The sequence below is a fragment of the Grampus griseus genome (genome assembly GCF_964374135.1).
Source record: "Grampus griseus genome assembly, chromosome: 14".
Classification (NCBI taxonomy): domain Eukaryota; kingdom Metazoa; phylum Chordata; class Mammalia; order Artiodactyla; family Delphinidae; genus Grampus; species Grampus griseus.
In genome coordinates, this window is record NC_139008.1 from 85,394,314 (window position 1) to 85,416,672 (window position 22,359).

Genomic DNA, 22,359 nt, shown 5'->3' on the forward strand with positions numbered 1-22,359 from the left:
GTGATCCAAATATTTTTGTTTTTCAGTTCTGGGATAATCTTTGGCATTGAAAAATTAGTAAAAGAAATACTGATTTTAATAGACACATTACGATATTATAACTTACTCTTTTATCTTTTGTTTTGAGAGAAGGTTCAAGTTCATCATGATTCCTTAAACCTAACCTTAAACAAAAATATGCATTAATTTAAATCTTAATTACTTGTTTTTTTAAGGTAGCATGCAACTGGACAGTTAGACCTGGGTTTTCTGCCTTAACTCTTTTACTACGTCCCTATATAAATGTGGCCAAGTCACTTATTCTCTCTGACCTCAGTTAATTATAAAGTAACAAGGTTAGATGAAAAGACTAGAAAAGACTAAGTCCTTTCAGCTTACAACTAATATTAAGTGTACAGAATCTGCAAATCAATTTTAGAAGTAAATGCTAAAATAATAGAATAATAGTAGTTATGACAGCATTTTTATTCTCTCTTTTGATATGTTAAAATGTCAAACTGGGAGGAAATATTTAAGAAAAAGAACAACTGAGAAAACTGTATTTTAAACTGATCCATCTAATTATAATAAAAATACCTACAATGTCACTGAACTATCCACGCAGGTTTCTCTAGCTGTAGTTTGAAATTCTTGGATCTACATTTTGAATAAGCATTAAAAAAATTTTTAGTGTTAAAAGAAGGTAAACAACAATTAAATTAACATAAAAATCTTGTTTCTATAACTTCATGTAAGATGTGACAATAAAATTAATCTTACTAAAATGTTTTTATATTTAAGAAGAAAGCTAGTAATATAAACTATATTAAAAACAAAATAAGATTAAATATGTTGCATCAGTAAAGAAAGTGAATTTCTTGTTGCCCCAGTTACTCATTTTTCTCTACTTCAGTCCAAAAGATTTGAAAGAAAACCAAAAATACCTAGGTTGGTACCAAATAAATTTTGAAGAATTTAATAATATATGTTAAAATATTTTAAAGCATATCTATAAGAGGATGGAAATTAGAAAACATGCTCTAATAACTGCATGGTAAATACAAAATAAATACTGAATAACTAAATACAAAATTTAGTATTTTGTACAAAATACAAAATTCTGATTTCTGGCTTACTCCAAGCTTTATAATAGGCTCATCAGCTCCATTCAAATTAAAATTGTAAACATCATTCCTGTAAAAATGAAGAGAAATATTAACTTCATTATACAACAAATACATTTATTGTCTTCAAATATGAAGAAAACTTTTAAGATTTATGAAAAATTACTTACAATGGGCATTCAGCAGTAACATTAACAAAAGTAGTCTTCAATTGTCTATAACTTTTTTTCTGAACCTTTTCCTAAATACAGAAGAAATTACATAAAACCATTCAAACTTGTACATCACTTGTCAAACAAATAACAGATGCAACTAAATTTTCATATATTATCTAGTTGTGTTTCTATTAATATAAATTTCACATTTGTGAGTTTCTTTATAAACATCCACACTTTAAAAAATATTGACGACTTAAGTGTTAACTGAGAACATAATAGAAAGTATTGCAAATCAAATACAAACGATCCTTATATCTTTAATATTTATTGACATTACTGTACATAGGTAAATGACCTCACTGGTATTCTACAAGCTGAATTTAGTGATTCTAGGATCACAAAACAATCATGCTTCTACTTTTCCCCCCCAGTATCTCATTTGCTTTAAACTGTTAAATAGAACAATTTCAGGAGAGGCTAGGTTTATGTAAAATCTCATGTGAAAGAGACAAAATTGTATCAATCAACTAGTATTATTAGGGAAAGATGTGTGTACATTTATTCCTATAGCCCACTGCTCAAAGTATATTCAATCTGATCAAAAAGTAGGCAGAAAAGTTAAATAAAATTTTAACATACTTAAGTGTGTAATTACGTTATTAAAGTAATTTAACTATAATTAGTACACAAATACCACTGAATGATTGATTACTGATCAGAAATAATTAGAAGTCTAATTTAATATCTGGAAGTTGGAAATATTAAAACTAAAATATTCATTTTAGTTGTGATTCATCTTCAATTTTATTATTTCTTTTGGCTGTTTTATAATAAAATAGTTTACATTATTCCAAAAAGTTTATCCTTCAATATTTTACTCCTCTAATCACTGATCTGACTTGTTCTTTCCAAAATGATTTTTACCATTGTTTAGATACATTTGCTCAATTCATCTTTTGCATGCCAGTGTTTGCTAAGTTTTACTGAAGATCCAAAAATGAGCAGATATTAAAGAAGATACGAAGGTCTTACTTATATAGGATACAAAGATGATTCTAAATAGTTGCATTCTAGTAGAAAACAGAAGAGAGAAAAAAAGAACTGCAAAGTTAATAAAAAGGTACAAAGACATTATTGCACAGATTCAGAATTCTTGCCCATTTGGATTTTGAGTTAGGGCACCTTAGAAAGCTTTCATAAAGAAGGTAGACTCTGAAGCAAGGCTTGCAAGGAGGAATAAAGTTTTGACAAGGAGAAAAGAGGGTGAAAGAACCTGGCGACTCGCTTCGCAGTTCTTTCCAAAGGGGGAAGAAAAAGAATAAACACTTAGGAAAGACACTTCAAGGAATCTCAATTTATTATGTTTCAGCTAAATAAGACATGTCTAGGGAACTAATTTTAGGAAATAAGACAGACTTTTAAGAGGTCTAGGGAGCCAGCTTAAGTCTCCACTTAATTCAATAAGGGGGAGAGGAGATATGGGGATATATGTATATGTACAGCTGATTCACTCTGTTATAAAGCAGAAACTAACACACCACTCTAAAGCAATTATACTCCAATAAAGATGTTAAAAACAAACAAAAAGCAACAGAGACCAAAGAAGGATTCTCAATAAGAGAATGACATGATTGAAGCTGTGTGCTTTGGAAAGTAATAAAGCTAGTATTGAATGTAATGAATGGATTGGCACAGAGAAAATACTAGAGACAAAAAGAATTACATGAAGGATATTATAATAACCCAGGGATTAGAAATTAGAACTCAAAAAAATAGGAGTTGGCACAGGCAGGAGAGGGAAAACTCAAGAGGAACTTACAGAAGGTAAAGCTCAAAACTTGAAATTAACTGGAGATAACTGTGAGGAATAAATCAAAGATAACTGATATTTTAAACCTGGATGAATAATAAATGTTTTTAACAAAAATATGGACTTCAGGATGATCTTATTGTCAAGAGAGATGGGATAAGTTAGGAAAAAAATGGTACTGAATCATGTACCAAAAAGTAAAAATATCACACATGTATGTAAAAGAAGCATTTTCTTTGAAAAGCAGAACAGAAGTTTAGGGGGCTTTTCTGAGTACTTGCCACTAATCTGGTCAGTTGTTTAATCCATTTTTCAATATGCTGAAAACACTAAATCTACTTCCATCCTACTACTATTCTATTTTACTGTAAAGTCAAATATCATAGAGTTTGACTATACATTTGGTGTAGTTAAATACATGAAACTTACCTTACTGAGCTGTAGATCAGATTTGTTTGAAAAACCACTATAGAAAAGGTTTTGTCAAAATTAAAAAGGCAATTAAATGTCAGTAGAATGTTTTTCATAAAATCCATATTATATAAGGTAAAACATATTTGGATCACTAAGTCTACATTCAATATGCTACAAGTAACTGAAATGTGACAGTCCTAGTCTGATATTTTTGCAACTCCACACACAGTAAACAGCAACAAAAAAACTTAAGTCTAAGTTGAATCACTTATGCAGCAGGAGGTGCCAGACAATTTAAATGAATGGTTCTGCCATGAGAGTAATTTTTTTCATGCCATATAGAGTCAGAATTAACTTAAACATGAATTAACTACCTGGAAGCCTATAAAGAAACATTTTGTAATAAAAGAAAACCTTCAGAAGGACTGCAAACAAGGAATACATATATACAATACAAAATAACTCATTTCAGGTCATTTAAATTTCATATTTTATTAAGCAATATATGTAAATATATTTAGTCTTACTCATCACTAGTCTCAATAAATAACATTTCTAAAATGTCTATATCCTAAAGATTTATTTCTGAAATGGTATGCTGTATCAATATGGTGCTCTTGATACTTTATAAAATGTAATCAGATACTAGAATGACTAATTTCAATTGTAGTTCCCTTTCTATATAATTTAAACAGATTCTATTTATAAAAGTAAATAAGTACCTGTGTTTTCTAATGGAAAGTTACATTATTTGGACATATGTTTAAAACTAACCTTAAAACTAGGTAAAATAATTTAGTTGTATCTCTCAGAAAAATATTCATTTCTAAATTTAAGAACATACCTGTCAATCAAAGACTCCTTTAATTTTCTTGTAGACTTTATGCCATCCTTTGGTTTGTATCTCTTATTAATTTGGCTTATCAAAGATTCTGCTGCATCAGTAAATCCTTTCCCTTTTGACTTTTCTCTCTGAAACAATTTGTTAGCTACTTAAAAACTCTACCAAGTTAACCTTCAAAGGAAAAAAAAGGCTGAAAAAATTTAAGAAAAAAATCTGGTTGTATAAATAACTACAAAGAGAAATAAAAGGGGTCAGAAATTTTTTTTAAAAAAACTTAATAAGTTTGCACCTTGTTAGGCATTACAACAACTTAGGAAAAGTCTTTTAACATATAGAAATGTGCAGAGTGCTTTGCAGCTATTAAAAAAAGTTTCTATCCATGGGGGAAAAAATCATAAAAAACTGAAGGAAACCAAAAGTTGGTTCTTTGAAAAGATCAATAAAACTGATAAGCCTCTAGCCAAGTTCATTAAGAAAAAATACAGAAATTACCAGTATCAGAAATGAGAGGCTATCACTATGGATCACATGGATAAATCACAAGGATAATAAAAAAATATTATGAACAACTCTATGCTCATGAATTTGATAACCTAGAGTAAATGGACCAATTCCTTGAAAGATAAATTCTACTAAAACTCACACAGGGAGAAATAAATCATCTGAATAGGCCTAATCTATTAAAGAAATTGAAACAATAATTAATACCTGCCAAAACAGAAAGCAACAGGCCCAGATGGGTTCACTGTTGAGTTTTATCAAACATTTAAGGAAGAATTATACAACTTTTCACAACCTTTCAGAAGACAGAAGCAGAGGGAGTACCTCCTAACTCACAGTATGAAACCAATATATCCTAATACCAAAATCAAAGGAATTACAAGAAAGGAAAGCTGTAGACTAATATTTCTTATAAACATAGATGCAAAAATGCTCAACAAAAAATTTAGCAAATTGAATACAATAACATACAAAAAGAATTATGTACCCACAACCAAGTGGAATTCCAGGTATGCAATGTTGATTCAACATCTGAAAATCAACTAATATAATCCAGGTTGGGCTTCCCTGGTGGCACAGTGGTTGAGAGTCTGCCTGCCAATGCAGGGGACACGGGTTCGAGCCCTGGTCTGGGAGGATCCCACATGCCGCGGAGCAACTAAGCCCGTGAGCCACAACTACTGAGCCTGCACGTCTGAAGCTTGTGCTCCGCAACAAGAGAGGCTGCGACAGTGAGAGCCCGTGCACTGCGATGAGGAGTGGCCCCTGCTCGCTGCAACCAGAGAAAGCCCTCGCACAGAAACGAAGACCCAACACAGCGAAAAATTAAATAAATAAATAAATAAATAAAATCCAGGCTAAGGAAGAAAAATCATATGATCATATCAGTAGATGCACAAAAGCATTTGATGAAATCCAATACCCATTCACAATAACAATTCTCAGAAAACTAGGAATGGAGAAGAATATCCTCACCTTGATAAAGAACATCTAAAAAAAAAAACTACGGCTAACATTATAAATTAATGGAGAGAAACTAGATACTCCCACTAATATCAGAAACGAGGAAAGGATGTCTGCTCTCACCACTCCTATTCAACATCATTCTAGAAGTCTTACTAATGCCGTAAGACAAGAAAAGGAAATACACTACATACATATTGGGAAGAAAGAAATAAAACTGTCTTTGTTTACAGATGACATCACCGTCTATGTAGAAAACCTCAAAAAAATCAACAAAAATATCCTTGGAGCTAAAGAACAATTATAGCACAATTGAAGGATACAAGGTTTATATACAAAAGTCAGTCACTTTCTTATAAACCAGTAATGAACAACTGGAATGTGAAATTACATTCCACTTATATTAGCACCCCCCAAAATGAGATATTTAGGTATAAATCTAACAAAACATGTACAAGATCTATACGAGGAAACATGACTGATGAAAAATCAAAGACTATCTAAAAAAAATGGAGAACAGATATATGTATATGTAAAACTGAATCACTTTTCTGTACACCTGAAACTAACACATTGTTAATCAACTATACTCCAATATAAAATAAAAATTTTTTTAAATAAATAAATGGAGATATTCCATGTTCGTGTATTTTAAGAAGCTCAATATTGTCAAGATGTCAGTTCTTTCCAACTTGATCTATAAATTCAATGTAATCTCAATCAAAGTCCCAGCAAGATATTTTGTGGTTATCGACAAAATGATTCTAAAATTTACAAGGAGAAGCAAAAGACCCTGAGTAGCCAACACAATATCAGCAGAGAAGAACAAAGTCTGAGGACTGACCCTACTTTAAGACTTACTGAAAAGACATTGAATACAATATAGTGTGGTATTGGTGAAGGAACAGACAAATAGAATGGAAAAAACAGAGAGCCCAGAAAGAGGCCCACATAAATACAATTAGCTGATCTTTGACAAAGGAACAAAAGGCAGTACAGTGGAGGAAAGTTAGTCTTTTCAACAAATGGTGCTGGAACATCACCACGCCAAAAAAAAGAATCTAGACACAGACTTTATACCCTTCATGAAAATTAACTCAAAAGGGATAATAGACCTGAATGTAAAGTGCAAGCTATAAAACTCCTAGAAGACAACATAGGAGAAATAGGAGAAAATCTAGGTGACCTTGGGTTTGGAATACCTTTTTAGGTACTACACCAAAAGCACAATCCATGAGAGAAAAAACTGATAAGTAGGACTTCATTAAAATTAAATATGTCTGCTCTGCAAAAAGCACTGTTTAGAGAATGAAAAGACAGACCACAGATTGGGAGAAAATATTTGTAAAATACATACCTAATAAAGAACTTGTATCTAAAGTACACAAAGAACTGTTAAAACTCACCAATTAGGAAGCAACCCAATTAAAATTGGGCAAAAGATGTGAAGAGACAACTCACCAAAGAAGATATACAGATGGTAAATAAAAATATGAAAAGATGCTCAACATCATGTCATTAGGGAACTGCAAATTAAAACAACGAGATACCACCAAGCACCTGTAAGAATGGCTAAAATCCAAAACATTGACAATATCGAATACTGGCAAGGATGTAGATCAACAGGAACTCTCTTACTCATTGCTGATGAAATGCAAAAATGGTACAGCCATTTTTTCCACTTTTGGAAGACAGGCAGTTTCTTACAAAGCTAAACATACTCTTACCACATGACCCAGCAATCATGCTCCTTGGTATTTTCCCAACTGAGTTGAAAGTTTATGTCCACACAAAACCTGCACACGAATGTTTATAGAAGCATTATTCGTAATTGTCAAAACACGGAAGCAACCAAGATGTCCTTCAACAGGTAAGTGGATAAACAAATCTTGGTATGTCCATACAATGGATTCAGCATTAAAAAAAAAAAAAAAAGAGCTATCAAACCATAAAAACACACGGAGGAACATTCAATGCATATTGCTAAGTGAAAGAAACTAATCTGAAAAGATGACATACTATATGATTCCAACTCTGGCATTCTGGAAAAGGCAAAATTATGGAGACAGTAAAAAGATCAGTGATTGCCTGCAGTTTGGCGGAGGAGGGAGGAAACAAGGGAGGGGTGGAGCACAGGGGAATTTTGGGGCAGTGAAACTATTATGCATGATACTCTAAGGGTCAATATCTGTTGTTATACATCTGTCAAAAAAACATGGAATACACAACACAAAGAGTGAACTATAATGTAAACTATGGACTTGAGTTAATAATGTTTCAGTACTGGCTCATCATTTGTAACAAATCTACTAGCGTAAGATGTTAATGATAGGGGAAACTGGGGTGGAGTGAAGGGGTATGTGGGAACTCTTTGTATAGCTGTATACCTGAAACTGCTCTAAAAAATTCTATTAATTTTTTAATGGAAAGACTACGAAGTAGGAATATTATCTGCATAATTTTAGATTATCTGGTTAAAAGAAAACTTGAACACTCTTACTAAAGATATGAGTTCTCTTGCTTTTAGTTTTATTTTTTTTCTGAGCATCATGCATATGGGTTTTTTAAATTATGGTAAAATATAATATAACATGACATAAAATTTATTATTTTAACCATTTTTAAGTTCATATGTTTTTATATATAATAGATAATAAGTTATTACTTACTATCCCTTCTTGAGATTACCAGAAGACAGGGTATACCTGCCTTGATAAAAATGTAGCAAAAACAAACCTCCCCTAAAACAGTGTATAATAATATAATATTATTAAGAACTCTGACATAATTAGAGCCAATGTGGGAAATCTGTACCACTGAACTACAGAGGTTCTATTTCTCTGGGTTTATCCAGTGAATAGAAAGACATGATCAGACAGATGACTACCTTAGAGGAGAGTCACCCATGAATGAGAGTGGCAGGAAATGCTGCACAGTAATAAAGAGAGTGACGCTATGAAAGAGCAAAGAGAACTTCTGAAAACGGGAAGTTGATTTAAAAAAAAAAAAGCACAGCTTAGAAAAGATCAAGTTTCTGTGCTCCCAGGAAAAAAATGACTAGATCAGAAAAATTCTGTGGAATGATTCTAAATTCCAAAGAAAACAGTTTAAAATTAAAATTGAAGGACAGATCAGCATTCAGACAAAAAGAAACTTACTTCCACTGGGTCTGAAGGAACTAAATAGCAGCTAAGACTAGAAAGAAGAGAGAATAGCGTACTGAGAATCAAGAAGAAAGTGACCCAAAAGGATCTGGTTAAAAAGGAAAGTAGCCAAATGAGGCAGAAAAAGGGAATTGCAGGTTAAAAACAAAATAAAGAGTAGCCTGGTCAAGACAAATGAAATAATATCTAATTATATACAACAACTGCAAAATTGGCTATTAAGTATTTCACTTGCACACTAAGATGCTCCAATATATGAACATTTTACACTGACTTTAGAAATTTGGCCACCCAGGTATTAGTAACACTCTGGAAGATAAATGAAGGCCTGTACAACCTGGATCTTTTAAGGCATAGTGCAAAAGCGATTGCATTACTGGCAGTGGAAATGTATTCTGATTAGAAAATTTTCTTAATCTGAATCTTGGTAGCAATGACCAAAGAAAAGGTTTATAACTTTAACTGCTACAAAAAGTAAACTTTCAGTCTCAAAGTATGGTGCAAACTAGCTAAAACTCCCCTGGAGATGTTCTACAGATGATTAATTTGAAGAAGTGGAGTCTGCAATGAGGACAAGCAACATTTACAATGGAAGATAAGTCTCCTCCACCCCACTTACATACTTTCTTGAAAAACCTCGTCAAACTTTAAGGCAATAATCCAAGAAATGTTTCAGATGCTACTACGTGCAAAGCTGTGCTAGGCCATGCAGGAAAACAAACGTTGCATAAAACATAGTCTTTACACTCTAATAGGTTAAAACGGGGGGAAAGACCACACAAAATAACCATTTATTAAAAAAGAAAGGTAATCACCATAAGAGAGGCACAGGCAGTTCTATATGCATGTTCAGAAGAATCTGAGGGACAGAGTGGGAGAGACCCAATAAGAGGAGACAAGGAACTGCAGGGTTCATTCATGCTATACCTATTTACATGCCAGCTATGTGCCAGCAGGCACATAGGTTCTATCGGGGCTGGGACTGGGGAGAGGTCAGAAAGGGGTTCAGGAGGCATGCACTCTCAGAGTCTAAGCCTGAATTAAAGAACATGGTATTACTAGTGGTTACCAGTGGGGAGAGGGAAGAGGAAAGGGGCAAGATAGGGGTATGGGATTAAGAGATGCAAACTACTAAATATAAAATAGATAAGCAACAATGGTAAATCGCACAGCATAGAGAAATACAGCCATTATTTTGTAATAACTTTAAATGGAGTATAATCTATAAAAATATTGAATCACTATGTTATATACCTGAAACTAATGTAATATTGTAAATCAACGATACTTCAATTAAAAAAAGGACAGGGTATTACAAACACTAAATTTGTAGCAATTAATCAAGCTTCTTTCACTTTATGTTATTAAGTAGGCATATTATGGGTGTGCAGAAATAAAACATACTGAAAGCTCACCATTTTTTTTTGTTTCAAATCCCAGGAATTAAATTCAGATGTCAGTCTTTCCCCTGATCTTCTATGACTTTCTGCATTTTTTCTAGGAGAAGGGCTTTTATCACAGATGGCAGTATTCACATCTTTTGACAGTATGTATTTCTTCCTACAGATCACAGATTCTTCAACTTTCTTATTTAGGAGAACTGATTTTAAAGTAGTTTCAGATTCAATATGCCAATCACTCTGCTTTGTATTTTCAGTATTTTTCTCCTCCAAATGTTTAGAATGATTTAGTTGTTGTTGTTTGTTTCTTTTGCAAACTTCTACTTCTGCTTTATGTATTTTGTTATGCTGCATTACTTCTTTCCCATACTGCACCTTTCCCATTTCCTGAGAATTATCATCTGATATTGAAGAGGATGATTTTTGTTTAGTAAGTTTTTTGTTGATAACAATATCTAATGGGAAAATGAGAAATTAATCCTTATTAAATTTATAAACTGATCATATACAAAATTTGTTAAAACCAAAATATTTGTTAAGACATTTCAAGAAATGAGTATTTCCTTGAACAACTATTTTATATACAGAGAAAACTGTGTTTCACCTTGAGTAAATGTGTCTCCTGATGAAGTACTTGCTCTTTTGTTATTACACAGATTAATATTTGTTACAGGTGGCCAACGTGCCCATTTGAAGTGCATTTTATTTCCACAGATGTTGTCTAAAACACCAGGTAACCTGCAAAATAAATTCATTTGCTTATCACAAAACATTAGCCTATGACTGATATAAGGCCTTGATTCTTTTTATTTAGTCAATGTTTACTGACAGAAATTTAACAGTCAAGTATGAAAAGTCCTGATGAAAGTTAAAATTTACTATATAATTGATCAAGATTAAAGAATATTATTTTAAAAGTTCCATTATTGCTACTATTTTGATATCTACCTAAATACATCTCACATATCTTACACGTCTTCATGTATATCTAAACTTGGTTAATTTTCTTCACATTCATTCTTTATTGTTTTAAAATCTCATTCATTTTAAGTCAATTTGAAAAGAGTTACGTTGGTTGAAGAAACATATAGGCTATTCCCCATTGTGCGATCATAATAATACTTGAAAGATGATAAATTCTATAACCAATACTACACTCTAAGAATATAAAGGCCTTGTCCTTTAAATTTGTTACACTCATCTAAAAGTAACATTATTATAGGCTAAATGATTTGATGGGTTTTCTCATACTTACACAGGTTTATCTATTTTTCCCACTGCCTGTGAATCAGGAACAATTTCCTGGAGTTCACCTAAATAAAACAAAAATTATGGTATTTTCATTTTTTCGTGCAGTTGGCAGGGTAAAATGAAAGCTAGAATTTGATCGAAGTTCACATACTGGGATGGAAAGATTGATTGATCTCATCTTCCCCCTCCCAGACCCAAACTTCTTGGGAACCAAGGCTGTATTATATTTTCTTGTAACCTCTAAGTTCTTTGCATAAAGCTGAATGTATTCATTATAAATCTTTTTTTCAAATAAATGAAAGGGAAGTATAGAGAGGAGTGTGAGAGAGTGTGTGTGTGTGTGTGTGTGTGTGTGTGTGTGTGTATAAAGGATGACTAAAATTAAACCAAAGATTACTTACTAAAATTTTGGTTTGGGAATTCAATGTCCTTATTTTCTGTCTTTTCTCTATCAGTTTCGATATGCTATAAACGGGAGAAATTTTAATATAAATTTGAATTAAGGCATTATATGAAAACAACTTTTAAAAGTCAGAGTATTAAAGTTTAAAACTTTTTTGCCTTACTATTAAAAGTTGGATAGTATTTCTATTTATTTCATACGATTATGCCCATTCTAGAATATTGCCTATCCTAAAACACAAGAAAGTAACTTTCATTGCAGATAAGGAGGCAGAAGATCCTACAAATTTTCTGATCTCAGCCACAGCTAGAAAAATAATTCAATTTTCCTCTCTGAGAATTTCTAGCACCTCCTTGGCGTATCTTCTCTTGCTATTGATCTCATAGCCTGCATCTATTCTGTCTTTTCACTAACATACATATGAACCGGAAATTATGAAGTATTAACTTATTTTATAAAGTTTTGGCCACTGCACAAGTAACTTCTTGACTGTAGCAAGCTTCCCTCTTTCCACAGCCACAGATACATACCTTCCCGGACCAAATAAAAATTTGCCATCACTATCAGAAAAATATACCCTCTAACTAAGATATTTGCCTCCTCCTGGCTGTCTTCCCTACTGGAAGAGGAGCAGTATGAAAATGCACAGGTGTGTTTTTTGTTGTCACAATGACAGAAGGGCTCTCCTGACAATAAGTAAGCACAGGCCTAGGACACTTCTCATCCTACAACATTCAGAACCACACTGCACAGCTAAACAATATTGCCCCTATTAAGAAACACTTAGCTAGACAATTTGAACCATTACTTTGACTATTTTTTCCTAATATCTTCAACTCTTGCACCCTTTATCTTTCAGCCTCATAACCATTAAAAATTTTTTTACATCCACCATCTTTCTTTTTTTTACTGTAACACCAAGGCTGCTAAGCTTTATTTGAGGAAATTATACTTACTTCTAAACTAATGCCATGATAAGCTTCATAGTCTTAAAATTGAACTGGGCCCTCAACACTGCCTAACACTTGTACTTATTCTTCCCCCTCTCCATTCTCTCTCAGTAGTTATTCCAAACCTCTGTGTGTCTCTGAGCCCTCTACTTCAAGGCTCTGTCCCCAAGAGAAGCTCACCATGCTCACACTTCAGAGAAAACAAAAGCTTTCAGGTGTTCCTCCTCATCTACAAACTTATCTGTATCTCTGATTACCTATTTCTCCAAGACACAACTTTCTCTCATCCATTCCCTGCTCTGTCCCCCCTTCAACTTCCTGAAAAGAATGCCCTCCTCGATGTCCATGTGACTAATAACCTTTATTGACCCTTCAAAAATCAACTCTTCTCCATCTCCTAAAAGAGCATCTCCTGATCTTCAGCTTCCCCTCCAGCTCTGGGATTAGGCACTTGCCCCTCTACTAGGTTTCTATTGCATCCTGTATGTACATCTGAGAACACATACAGTATTATAATCATCTTATTAATTTGTCTAATTCCCATGCTAGACTTTGAGATACTAAAAGATTCCACTTGTGTCTTATATTTCTAAACCAGAACCTTCCCCATAGCAGACACTAATTTGTATAATAAACTAAAGAATGATGGCAAGTCCATTTCTCCTAGTGAAGGCATAAATCAGTTACACTGAATGAATATTTCTAAATTTTACTGTTAGCACAGTAAATGATTGATAAGAACTTACTTTCAAGGACAATAAATGATATCTAAAAAATTTAAAAAGCAATACTGTAGGAAAAGTGAAACACTCACTGCTTGCAAAAGTAATTAGCTCAATTATGTATTTCTACAATAATTTGATAAAAATTTATTTAAAAATGCTTTCAAAGTAAAGTTACTTTGTCTGTATTATCTCCTCTATTTCTTTCTTCAGATGGTCTAGATTTAAGTGATACAGCATTATCCACTCCATTTTCCAATGTTTTAGAAGCACCAGGTTTTTCTGTAGAACTCGTCATTTGCAGTGGTGGTTTAATTCTTCTTCTTCGTAGTGTTGCTAAAAAGGAGGACAAAGGACTGCTATATTTGTAGGATTTTCTATGTTGTTCTCACTGAGACACTTTTTGCTGAGGAAGGTTAAAAAAGGGGATTCTAAGATGGGTCCCAGGTTTCTGATTTAGATGAGTAACTGGATATGGACGCCATATTCCAAGGTAAGAAATGGAGAAAAACTGGCAGGGAGGGTGGAAAGATGAATTTATTTTGGACCTGTTAAGTTTGAGAAGTTTGTCAAATATTAGATAATTTCCCAGTAGGCAATCAGATTTTGGGAACAGAAGGTCACTATTAAATTGTCATAAAGATTAAATAATACTGTGTTTATACCAACTAGTACACAGTATCAGATTATTTTAAAATTTTTATTTAGCTCTTAGTATGTACCAGGCACTGTCTAAATGTTTCACAACATTTGTTTAATGAATAATTTTTATTTAATCCTTTAAACAGTTTAATTTGATGAGGTTAGACACTTCAGTCCCATTTCATAGAAAGGAAACTGGTTCTAAACTTAGCTACAAAGTACATACCCAGGAGTGGGGAAACAAGCCCAAGCAGCCTGATTAATTTAATGCTTTATCCACTGTGTTATGCTGGCTCTCACTTAAAATTACAACAAATTATTAATGCTGGATATTAATATTCTGAATAATGTTTATATGGATACCCATTAAACTTCTCAGACATTTGTAATTTTTTGACAGAAGACATTTGTGGTTCATATTTTATTAATTTTTATATCCCCAAATTATCCTCTAGATAAATTAGGTCCAGAATACTCCTGAATTTAAAAAATGCCAGCTTAAAACAATAATACTTTTTAGGAATCTTCAAAGGCAATAAAACTTACATGTATTGACTAAAAATATTGGACTTCTCACAGTGTATCTATCTGAGCCAGGAACAATCATTGATGCTTCAGACATTTTTCTTTTGCTAGGAGTAATTATCTTAAACCATGAGAAAAAAAAAACCCACAGTAAATATACATTCTCTTTTGAAATTAAATATCCTGTAATTTTATTCACAACATTTCACCTTGACTACACACAAAAGACATATGGTATTTTATAAACAATATGATATCCAGAAATATCTGCAGTTTAGCCTGACTTGAGGGATTTTATCCTAACGTTTGGTATTGAATAGATAGCCGAAACAAGTAAAGGGTGTTGTTTTAAAGAATATTTAAAGAATATCCAGACTTGGAATTATTGTACCTTTATATATTAGCTGAAAATATTTTATTGACACTCAGTTTATCTAGTTAACCATTGGCTCACAATTTCCTATTGTATTTCATAAGGATAATGTTTGGAACACGTATTTATGTAAACTTGTTTGTGAAAGTTTTCATAACATTAAGCCTTGTTCAAAACTTTCACACATTTAAAAAATTGTATTAATATTCTGTGAAGACTAAACAGCCTTTGGAGTAAAACGCAGCTACAGGAGTTCAGAGACTCAGTGGCACACAAGCTAGTGTTCCAAAAAAGATGTGCATTTTCTAACTTTAGCCTAGAATGACTGATAAGAGCAGAGGAGGGACTACAGGAGACAGGAGTTCCAGAGGATGCCGTACAAAGGAGTACATGATGACAAACCATAAAGAGGGAGAAGACAGCTGTTTTGAAAAAGGCACCTGCCTCTAAGACAGAGAAAAAAATATTGATGGAGTTTTGAGGAGGTATGTATATAGGGCAATGGAGGAAAGGTGGGGAAGGACAGGAGAAAAGTGAATTCTAAGATTAACCAGAAAATAAGCTACTGAATCAGCAGATTCTTCTTAAAGAAATTACAGTTCTAGTGGTATATAATGAATGAGATCCAAAAAGTTACTTATTCATATAAATGCTTCAAACAGTTAGTCCTTATTGAAAACACAGTGGGTATTTAACAACAGTGCAATGTTTTTCAAACTTTAGTGTGGTTAAGATCTTTTCCAGAGTTTGTGTTATGATTCAATAGGTTTAGGTGGGTGGGGGGGCTCTAAGAATCTGCATTTTTAGTAAGTACTCAAGTTATGATTCTGATATAAAGACAAAAAAAAGGCTTTTATAATCTAATCATCTGAGGGAACTACAGTTGACAAAAATGATACTTTTAATTTAATGAAGGACACAGACTACAGGGGAAAATAGTAACACAATGTATGGAAGAGCCTGTGAGAGTTATAGTTGCCTAAAGGTGAGAGATTAGTAAAAACAAATAATCGGGAAAAGCTCCATTAAGAAAGTAAAAATGAACAAAGATTTACAAATGTAAGTACACTTTAGATAAGTAGAGGTAAAAGCAGCATGAATGAAAGTACAGAGGCAAGAATGAGCATGCCATAAAAAAAGAGACAGTAAAGCAACTGACCATACTAAAGTGGAGGGTATTTTGATAGAGTAGTATTAAATTACAGAATGTCTTCAAACTAAGTCAAAACTTAGATTTAATGGGATAAACACAGAGATGACAAGGCTTTCTGAGCAGAAGAATGCTATGAGGATACTGGTATTAAGAAAAATCAGTGGTGTACGACACAGGGTAGCTCACAAAATGGAGCAATGTGTCAAAGACACTATTAGAAGGTTACTGTATAACCTACGTATGCTAAAATGAGTAACGGTAAAGGGAATAATAAGGAGGAAACGATGTGAGAGATACTATGAAAGAACAATCACTAGCACCTTGCTTCTAGGTATGGGGGGAGAAGAGTTTGGAATCAAGGATATCATCAGAAAAATGAATGGTAACATTACTGAAGTATGGAGGCAGATGCAAACTTGAGGCAAAAGATAAAGAGTTTGAGGTAGACTTTAGGAAAGGGCTTGAAGAGACACAACCAAGGGAAATATAAAAAGAGTAAGTGGAGGGCTTCCCTGGTGGCGCAGTGGTTGAGAGTCCGCCTGCCGATGCATGGGACACGGGTTCGTGCCCCGGTCCGGGAAGATCCCACATGCTGCGGAGCGGCTGGGCCCGTGAGCCATGGCCGCTGAGCCTGCGCGTCCGGAGCCTGTGCTCCTCAACAGGAGAGGCCAAAACAGTGAGGCCCGCGTACCACAAAAAAAAAAAAAGAAAAAAAAAAAAGAGTAACGTAGCTATAGAACTTTGAACAGAAGCCTGGTACATTTTAAGAGCTTAAATTATGCACAGGAAGGAAGCTCTCTAAGGGAGAAGGCATAGACATGTTCAGAAAGCTGGGTATCAAGCTTTTAGAGCAAATCTACATTTAGGAGACAGTGAGAGAAAGTATCTCTGATGTAGTAACAGAAGTAAAAAGAGAATTAAAATGCTAACACAGAAGACAAAGGAGAGGACATTAAGAAAGAGAGGGCTGTTAGCAATGTCAAGTGTCACAGCAAGATGTGGAGAGGCGGCTGAGAAATGGTTCTATCACATGCAGCCTAGAGGAGATCCTCAATGGAGCAGGAGGAGGAGGAGAAAGAACCTAGTATTTTGCTTTCTTTCCTCATGCCAGTAAACAGAACATTACATTATAAATTTGTATTGGCCAGTGCAGAGACAGAACAGAAAGGATAAATGCAAAAAGTGGTAGTTACTTTCCTATATATCTCTAATTTGAAACTTACAAGTGTATAGTATACCTTGTCCTAAATCCCTAAACCTTACATATAAACACAGTCTGCTGAAACACTAACTCTTGTTTGCATTTGTAAAATGCAGGGGAAATACTCTGAAATGTTACTGATGAACATATGAATTCTAGATGCTTTTTTCTGTAATTATATATAGCAATGATTTGACCTATGCTATTTTATAAATGACTATTTTGATGCCATATATACCTTAGGCTGACTATTTTTTATGTCTCCTTGATTACTGTTTTTGATACATTTTGGAGGTTTAGCAAATTCCTCTTGGGGGTTAGCTTTTTCTTTCAAACTAACAAGTTCTTCTTCGACTGGTGAGATTTGACTTTCTGGGACTAGAATCTGTTGGAGAATAAGGAAAAAGTGTTTAAAACTGCAAACCATAGGAAGTTCTCAATCACTGGATGACTTCGTAAAGCGCTCATTCATCTCACACTCATAAAGGTCAATTCTTTTTGTCTTATATCTATGTACTGTTATAATTTTTAGTCCTTTTTCAAATGTTAATAGACATAATACAGGCTTTGGCATTACTGGAAGAACATGTACTTCTGATTTTTATTTAAAGTTACCAAAACTGGTATTAATAACAATCTACCTTCTGTACTGAAATAAATGATTATTAATGTGTTTAAAAAGTATATACATCTTATTGGGGCATTATGTTGAGACAATTTATTTTTTAGATATTCACCCTCCAAGATGAACTTTATTACTGTGCTCTCATTATTTAGGGTTAAACTTAGCCCAGTGGTAAAAATCAAGTAAGTCAGACACATACCTGTGATCCACTTGCATCAAAAAGAATATGCACAGATGTTTTGGCAACGGAAATGCCTTGTTTTCTGGTAAATTCCTAAAGTAAAATTAATTCAAAGGGATGTCATTTTCTCCCAGTTCTTTCCATTTTAATACAATTATTTCCTATACCTGTTTCCTTCCAAAATTGCCAAATTATCTTAAATCATTATTATTTATACATATAAATACTCTTTTCAGAATAATTCAATGAGTCCCCACTAACCACGGTCTTAGCCTATTTTGGTAAGGGTTCCTCACAAGCATATTATCTGCTATTCTTCACCATAAATCTTTTGCACGCTATAGACTGAATGTTTCCCCCACAATTCGTATGTTGAAACGTAGTCCCCAAGGATGGTATTAGGAGTGGAGGCCTTTGGGGGTTGCTAAGGTCATGAGGGCAGAGCCCTTATGAATGGAATTAGTGCTCTTATAAAACAGACCCCAGAGAAATCCCTCACCCCTTCCACCATGTAAGGACACCGTGAAAAGATGGCCATCGATGAACCAGGAAACAGGCCCTCACCAGACACTGGGTCTGCTGGCGCCCTGATCTGACTCACAGCCTCCAGAACTATGAGAAAAAAATGTTTGTTGTTTAGGCCACCCAGTCTATGGTATTTTTGTTACAGTAGCCTGAACAAACTAAGACGTGGACCATCCAAGCTTGTCAACTGAACATCTCCCTAAACATAACATGAATTGCCACCTTGATTCCCAGTTAAACAATATCCGACTCATATCGTCTTCCACAGTCCTGGAAAGCATCTTATCTAAATTTCATTCATTAACTTCAAAGGCCATTTCAAGGCCCACCTCCATAGCCTTTCCTTCAAATCTGACTCTTAATGGGTATTCTTTCTTCAACATCTATACTTCATTTTCTATATGCCACTTACTTCTTCTGAGGCACATTCTATAATTCTCATAATGTTTAATATCTTGAAAACAAGTCTTTGTCTCATTTCACTTTTTAAACACCTCGCAGAAATTCATTAAATGTTTTGAGTAGGTGCTGCTAATTCTGTCATCTGAGATTCTTTCTAATCGGTAACTGAAAGGGTATGGCTAACAATCTGATGGCCATTCCACAATACAAACTTAAAGGACTAAAAATCTACATGTTATTTTATAAAGAATTGTAGGAAAAAAAAATCAATGAAACTTAGTCCCAAGTAACTGAAAGTTTCCAGAATTATGAAAATAAATGTTTATTAAAAAGAGTTTAACTTACCCTATACTTATCTGCACCAAAAACTTTTTGTGTCACATTAGTGATCTCTAACGATGCATCAAAATACAAAAGCAATTCTTTCCCTTCTCTTTTACTAATTTTTACTTTATTTTTCAGAATTATAGTCAGTAGCTTCTTCGATTCTCTCACTGTACACAAATGAATCACACTGATTAGTTTACATTAATTCCTATGATACCACTCTACAGGTATACTATAAATAAGAAAAGCATGCAGCATACCAATTAAAATGAACTGAAATAAAATTAACTTTTAGGATTTAAAAGTATTTAAATTAATCAATTCTGGTACTAACTACTTACGTAAAGAAATCAACAATTCAGTTTATTTTTCAAAGTCTCAGTTTCCTGATCTATAAATTACAAGGTAATACAATAATTAATGAACTAAAGCCCTGAGTACATCCTGGACACTAACAGGTTCTTAATAAATATTCTTTGAACACATCTGAGAAAACTATTTTCTTAATTTAAAACAGGCAAAAAAGAAAATAACTTTAATTCCATAACTAACTATTCCTAGGCATAAGCATCTATTCAGACATTTCTATTAAATCCACAGTTACAAACGTGTTGACAATGAACGTCTGATAAAAACTTGAGTACCAGGATATTGTGAAGGAAGGATACAGTGCTAATCCTCAATGAATTCACCAATCCAGTGAAAAGAAAATACTGTTAAGCGCCAGTTTATATGAAGTATTCACCTCCCTTCCTCCAAAAAGTTACAGAAAATTACCTGCCACCCAATTAATGTGCCTGTATTATGGACCGAAGGCCACTATGGTCCTGTCCTACCTCTGGTGCTGCTCCTGTTGCTGACTGAGAAGTCTCCACACCTGCCCCCAGTGTTTGCTTTTGGGCAAGAGGAAAACATCCTGAGGGAGAAGGACCACACCAAGGATAAAACTTTGTGTCTGCATCAGGAAAAGCTCCGCTGGCCACTCCACGCTCTACCCTAAAGGACAAATGTCCCTATCGGCTATAAAACTCTCTGATCCTTGTAAGGCTTGCCCAAGCAGAAAGTGTCTTATTTGCTTTTGCAGCTATATGGTCATGACACTTCCTCTGTGATGTCCTTTGATGGTACTAAGAAGTATTAGTTGCCTGAAGATAGTGGTAACGCAGTTTCTAATCCAATCCAAAATGCTGGCAGTGTTTTTTTTTTTTGAAAAAAAAAAAAGTCACAAGTCTCAACAGTAAAAGTTTTCAGGCCTTAGAGATGAAAGATCAGGTGACGTTGAAAATGATAATGTTTCAGATTGTGATGATGAAGATTAGAACACTTCTAATCTTTATGAATATTTTTGTTTATTGTTATATCCCTCTGATACGCATTTGAATTTTTTTCTGCAACTTGCTGTGAACTTAGAGTAAATGCAGTATTTGCTTCACTGCTTGCATGAACATGGTATTAGAATTACTTCCAATTTATTATTTTGCTGAATGCTTTGTACCTTTTTCTACAAAGCATTCTCCACATGTCATGACTATCTACGTAAGAATTTGTTGATATTTGTTATATTTTATTGCTGACTTTGTTGAAATTTCTGATATTTGCTTTGACTGCCTAGACTATATCGTGGCTTGCTTTCTAGTTAGCAATATTACTGAAATACCAGAAAACTTCCTATTTTGTTGCTTCCTATAAAATCCAAGTATTTATAGATATCAACATATTTGGATCTTATAATGTTATCTAGATATTTCTGTAGGATTCCAGTATACCATTCTTAAATGAATAATGTTTTCTCCTGCAAAGCCATTCAAAATAACACTTAATTGTCCATGGAGCCTTTATTTTATATACTCCTATAAACTGAACATAAAAGGGTCTAACCTCACCCTATTGTGCTGCGGCTTCCCCTTTCCTTCAGTCTGCAACTGTAGATGCTCTTTTTCACTAGAACTACTGCTTGATCTCCAGAGTCCACACTTTTTTTAACTTCCATTGAGTGCCAGTCATATAAAAAATTCAGATCTTGCCTGCTCCACATAGGTAGACCACATCACCACTTTATTACAAAGGATATTAAAAGATACCAATGAACAGCCAGATGAAGAGAGATAGTGTGAGGTCTGGAAAAGTCCTGAGCACAGAAGACACTATCCCTGTGGAGTCTGGGGTGTGCCACCAAGGGTCAGTATAAGGACTGAAGTGTGTATACTGATATTGATAATGAAAGAGTGAATTATTATCTTGACATCTGAAATTTCAGTGGAAATTTTGGTGGAGTGGGATGTAAAACAGAAAGTAGAAAAGAACAGAAATGAAGAGCAAGAAAGGGAAAGATTTAGCAAAAACTATTCTCTCAAAATTGGCTATGAATGGAAAAAGAATGAGATAGAGGAAGACATAGGATCCAAGTAGACTTTTTTAAGATGCAGTGACAAATGTACCATAAAAATGTATGATGTTAAAACTACAGGAGAGGACATTATGTTAAGTGAAATAAGCCAGTCACAAAAAGACATATGCTGCATGATTCCACTTAAAATAGTCAATTTCATAGAAACAAAAAGTAGAATGGTGGTTACCAGGGGCTGGGTGGAGGGGGATAAGGGGAACTGTTCAATGAGTATAGAGTTTCAATTTCTCAAGAGGACGAAAGTTCTGAAGATCTGTTTCACAATAATGTGAATGTACTTAACACTACTGGACTATATACACTAAAAAATGGTTA

The 22,359-nt window shown here is 33.8% G+C and overlaps 1 protein-coding gene across 1 annotated transcript in view; it reads right to left on the reverse strand.

Annotated features, from left to right (window-relative positions):
• Positions 1-22,359, reverse strand: part of SYCP2 (synaptonemal complex protein 2) — a gene marked incomplete at its 5' end in the record, with an annotated part of 58,096 nt that overhangs the window by 14,887 nt on the left and 20,850 nt on the right. Inside the window, 15 exon segments of the mRNA XM_082670756.1 lie at positions 107-164; positions 581-636; positions 1,116-1,173; positions 1,274-1,344; positions 3,501-3,537; positions 4,330-4,457; positions 10,373-10,812; positions 10,962-11,095; positions 11,613-11,670; positions 12,010-12,073; positions 13,862-14,019; positions 14,872-14,971; positions 17,816-17,962; positions 18,402-18,476; positions 19,656-19,804. Of these exon segments, the coding sequence (XP_082526882.1) occupies positions 107-164; positions 581-636; positions 1,116-1,173; positions 1,274-1,344; positions 3,501-3,537; positions 4,330-4,457; positions 10,373-10,812; positions 10,962-11,095; positions 11,613-11,670; positions 12,010-12,073; positions 13,862-14,019; positions 14,872-14,971; positions 17,816-17,962; positions 18,402-18,476; positions 19,656-19,804 (1,733 nt within the window).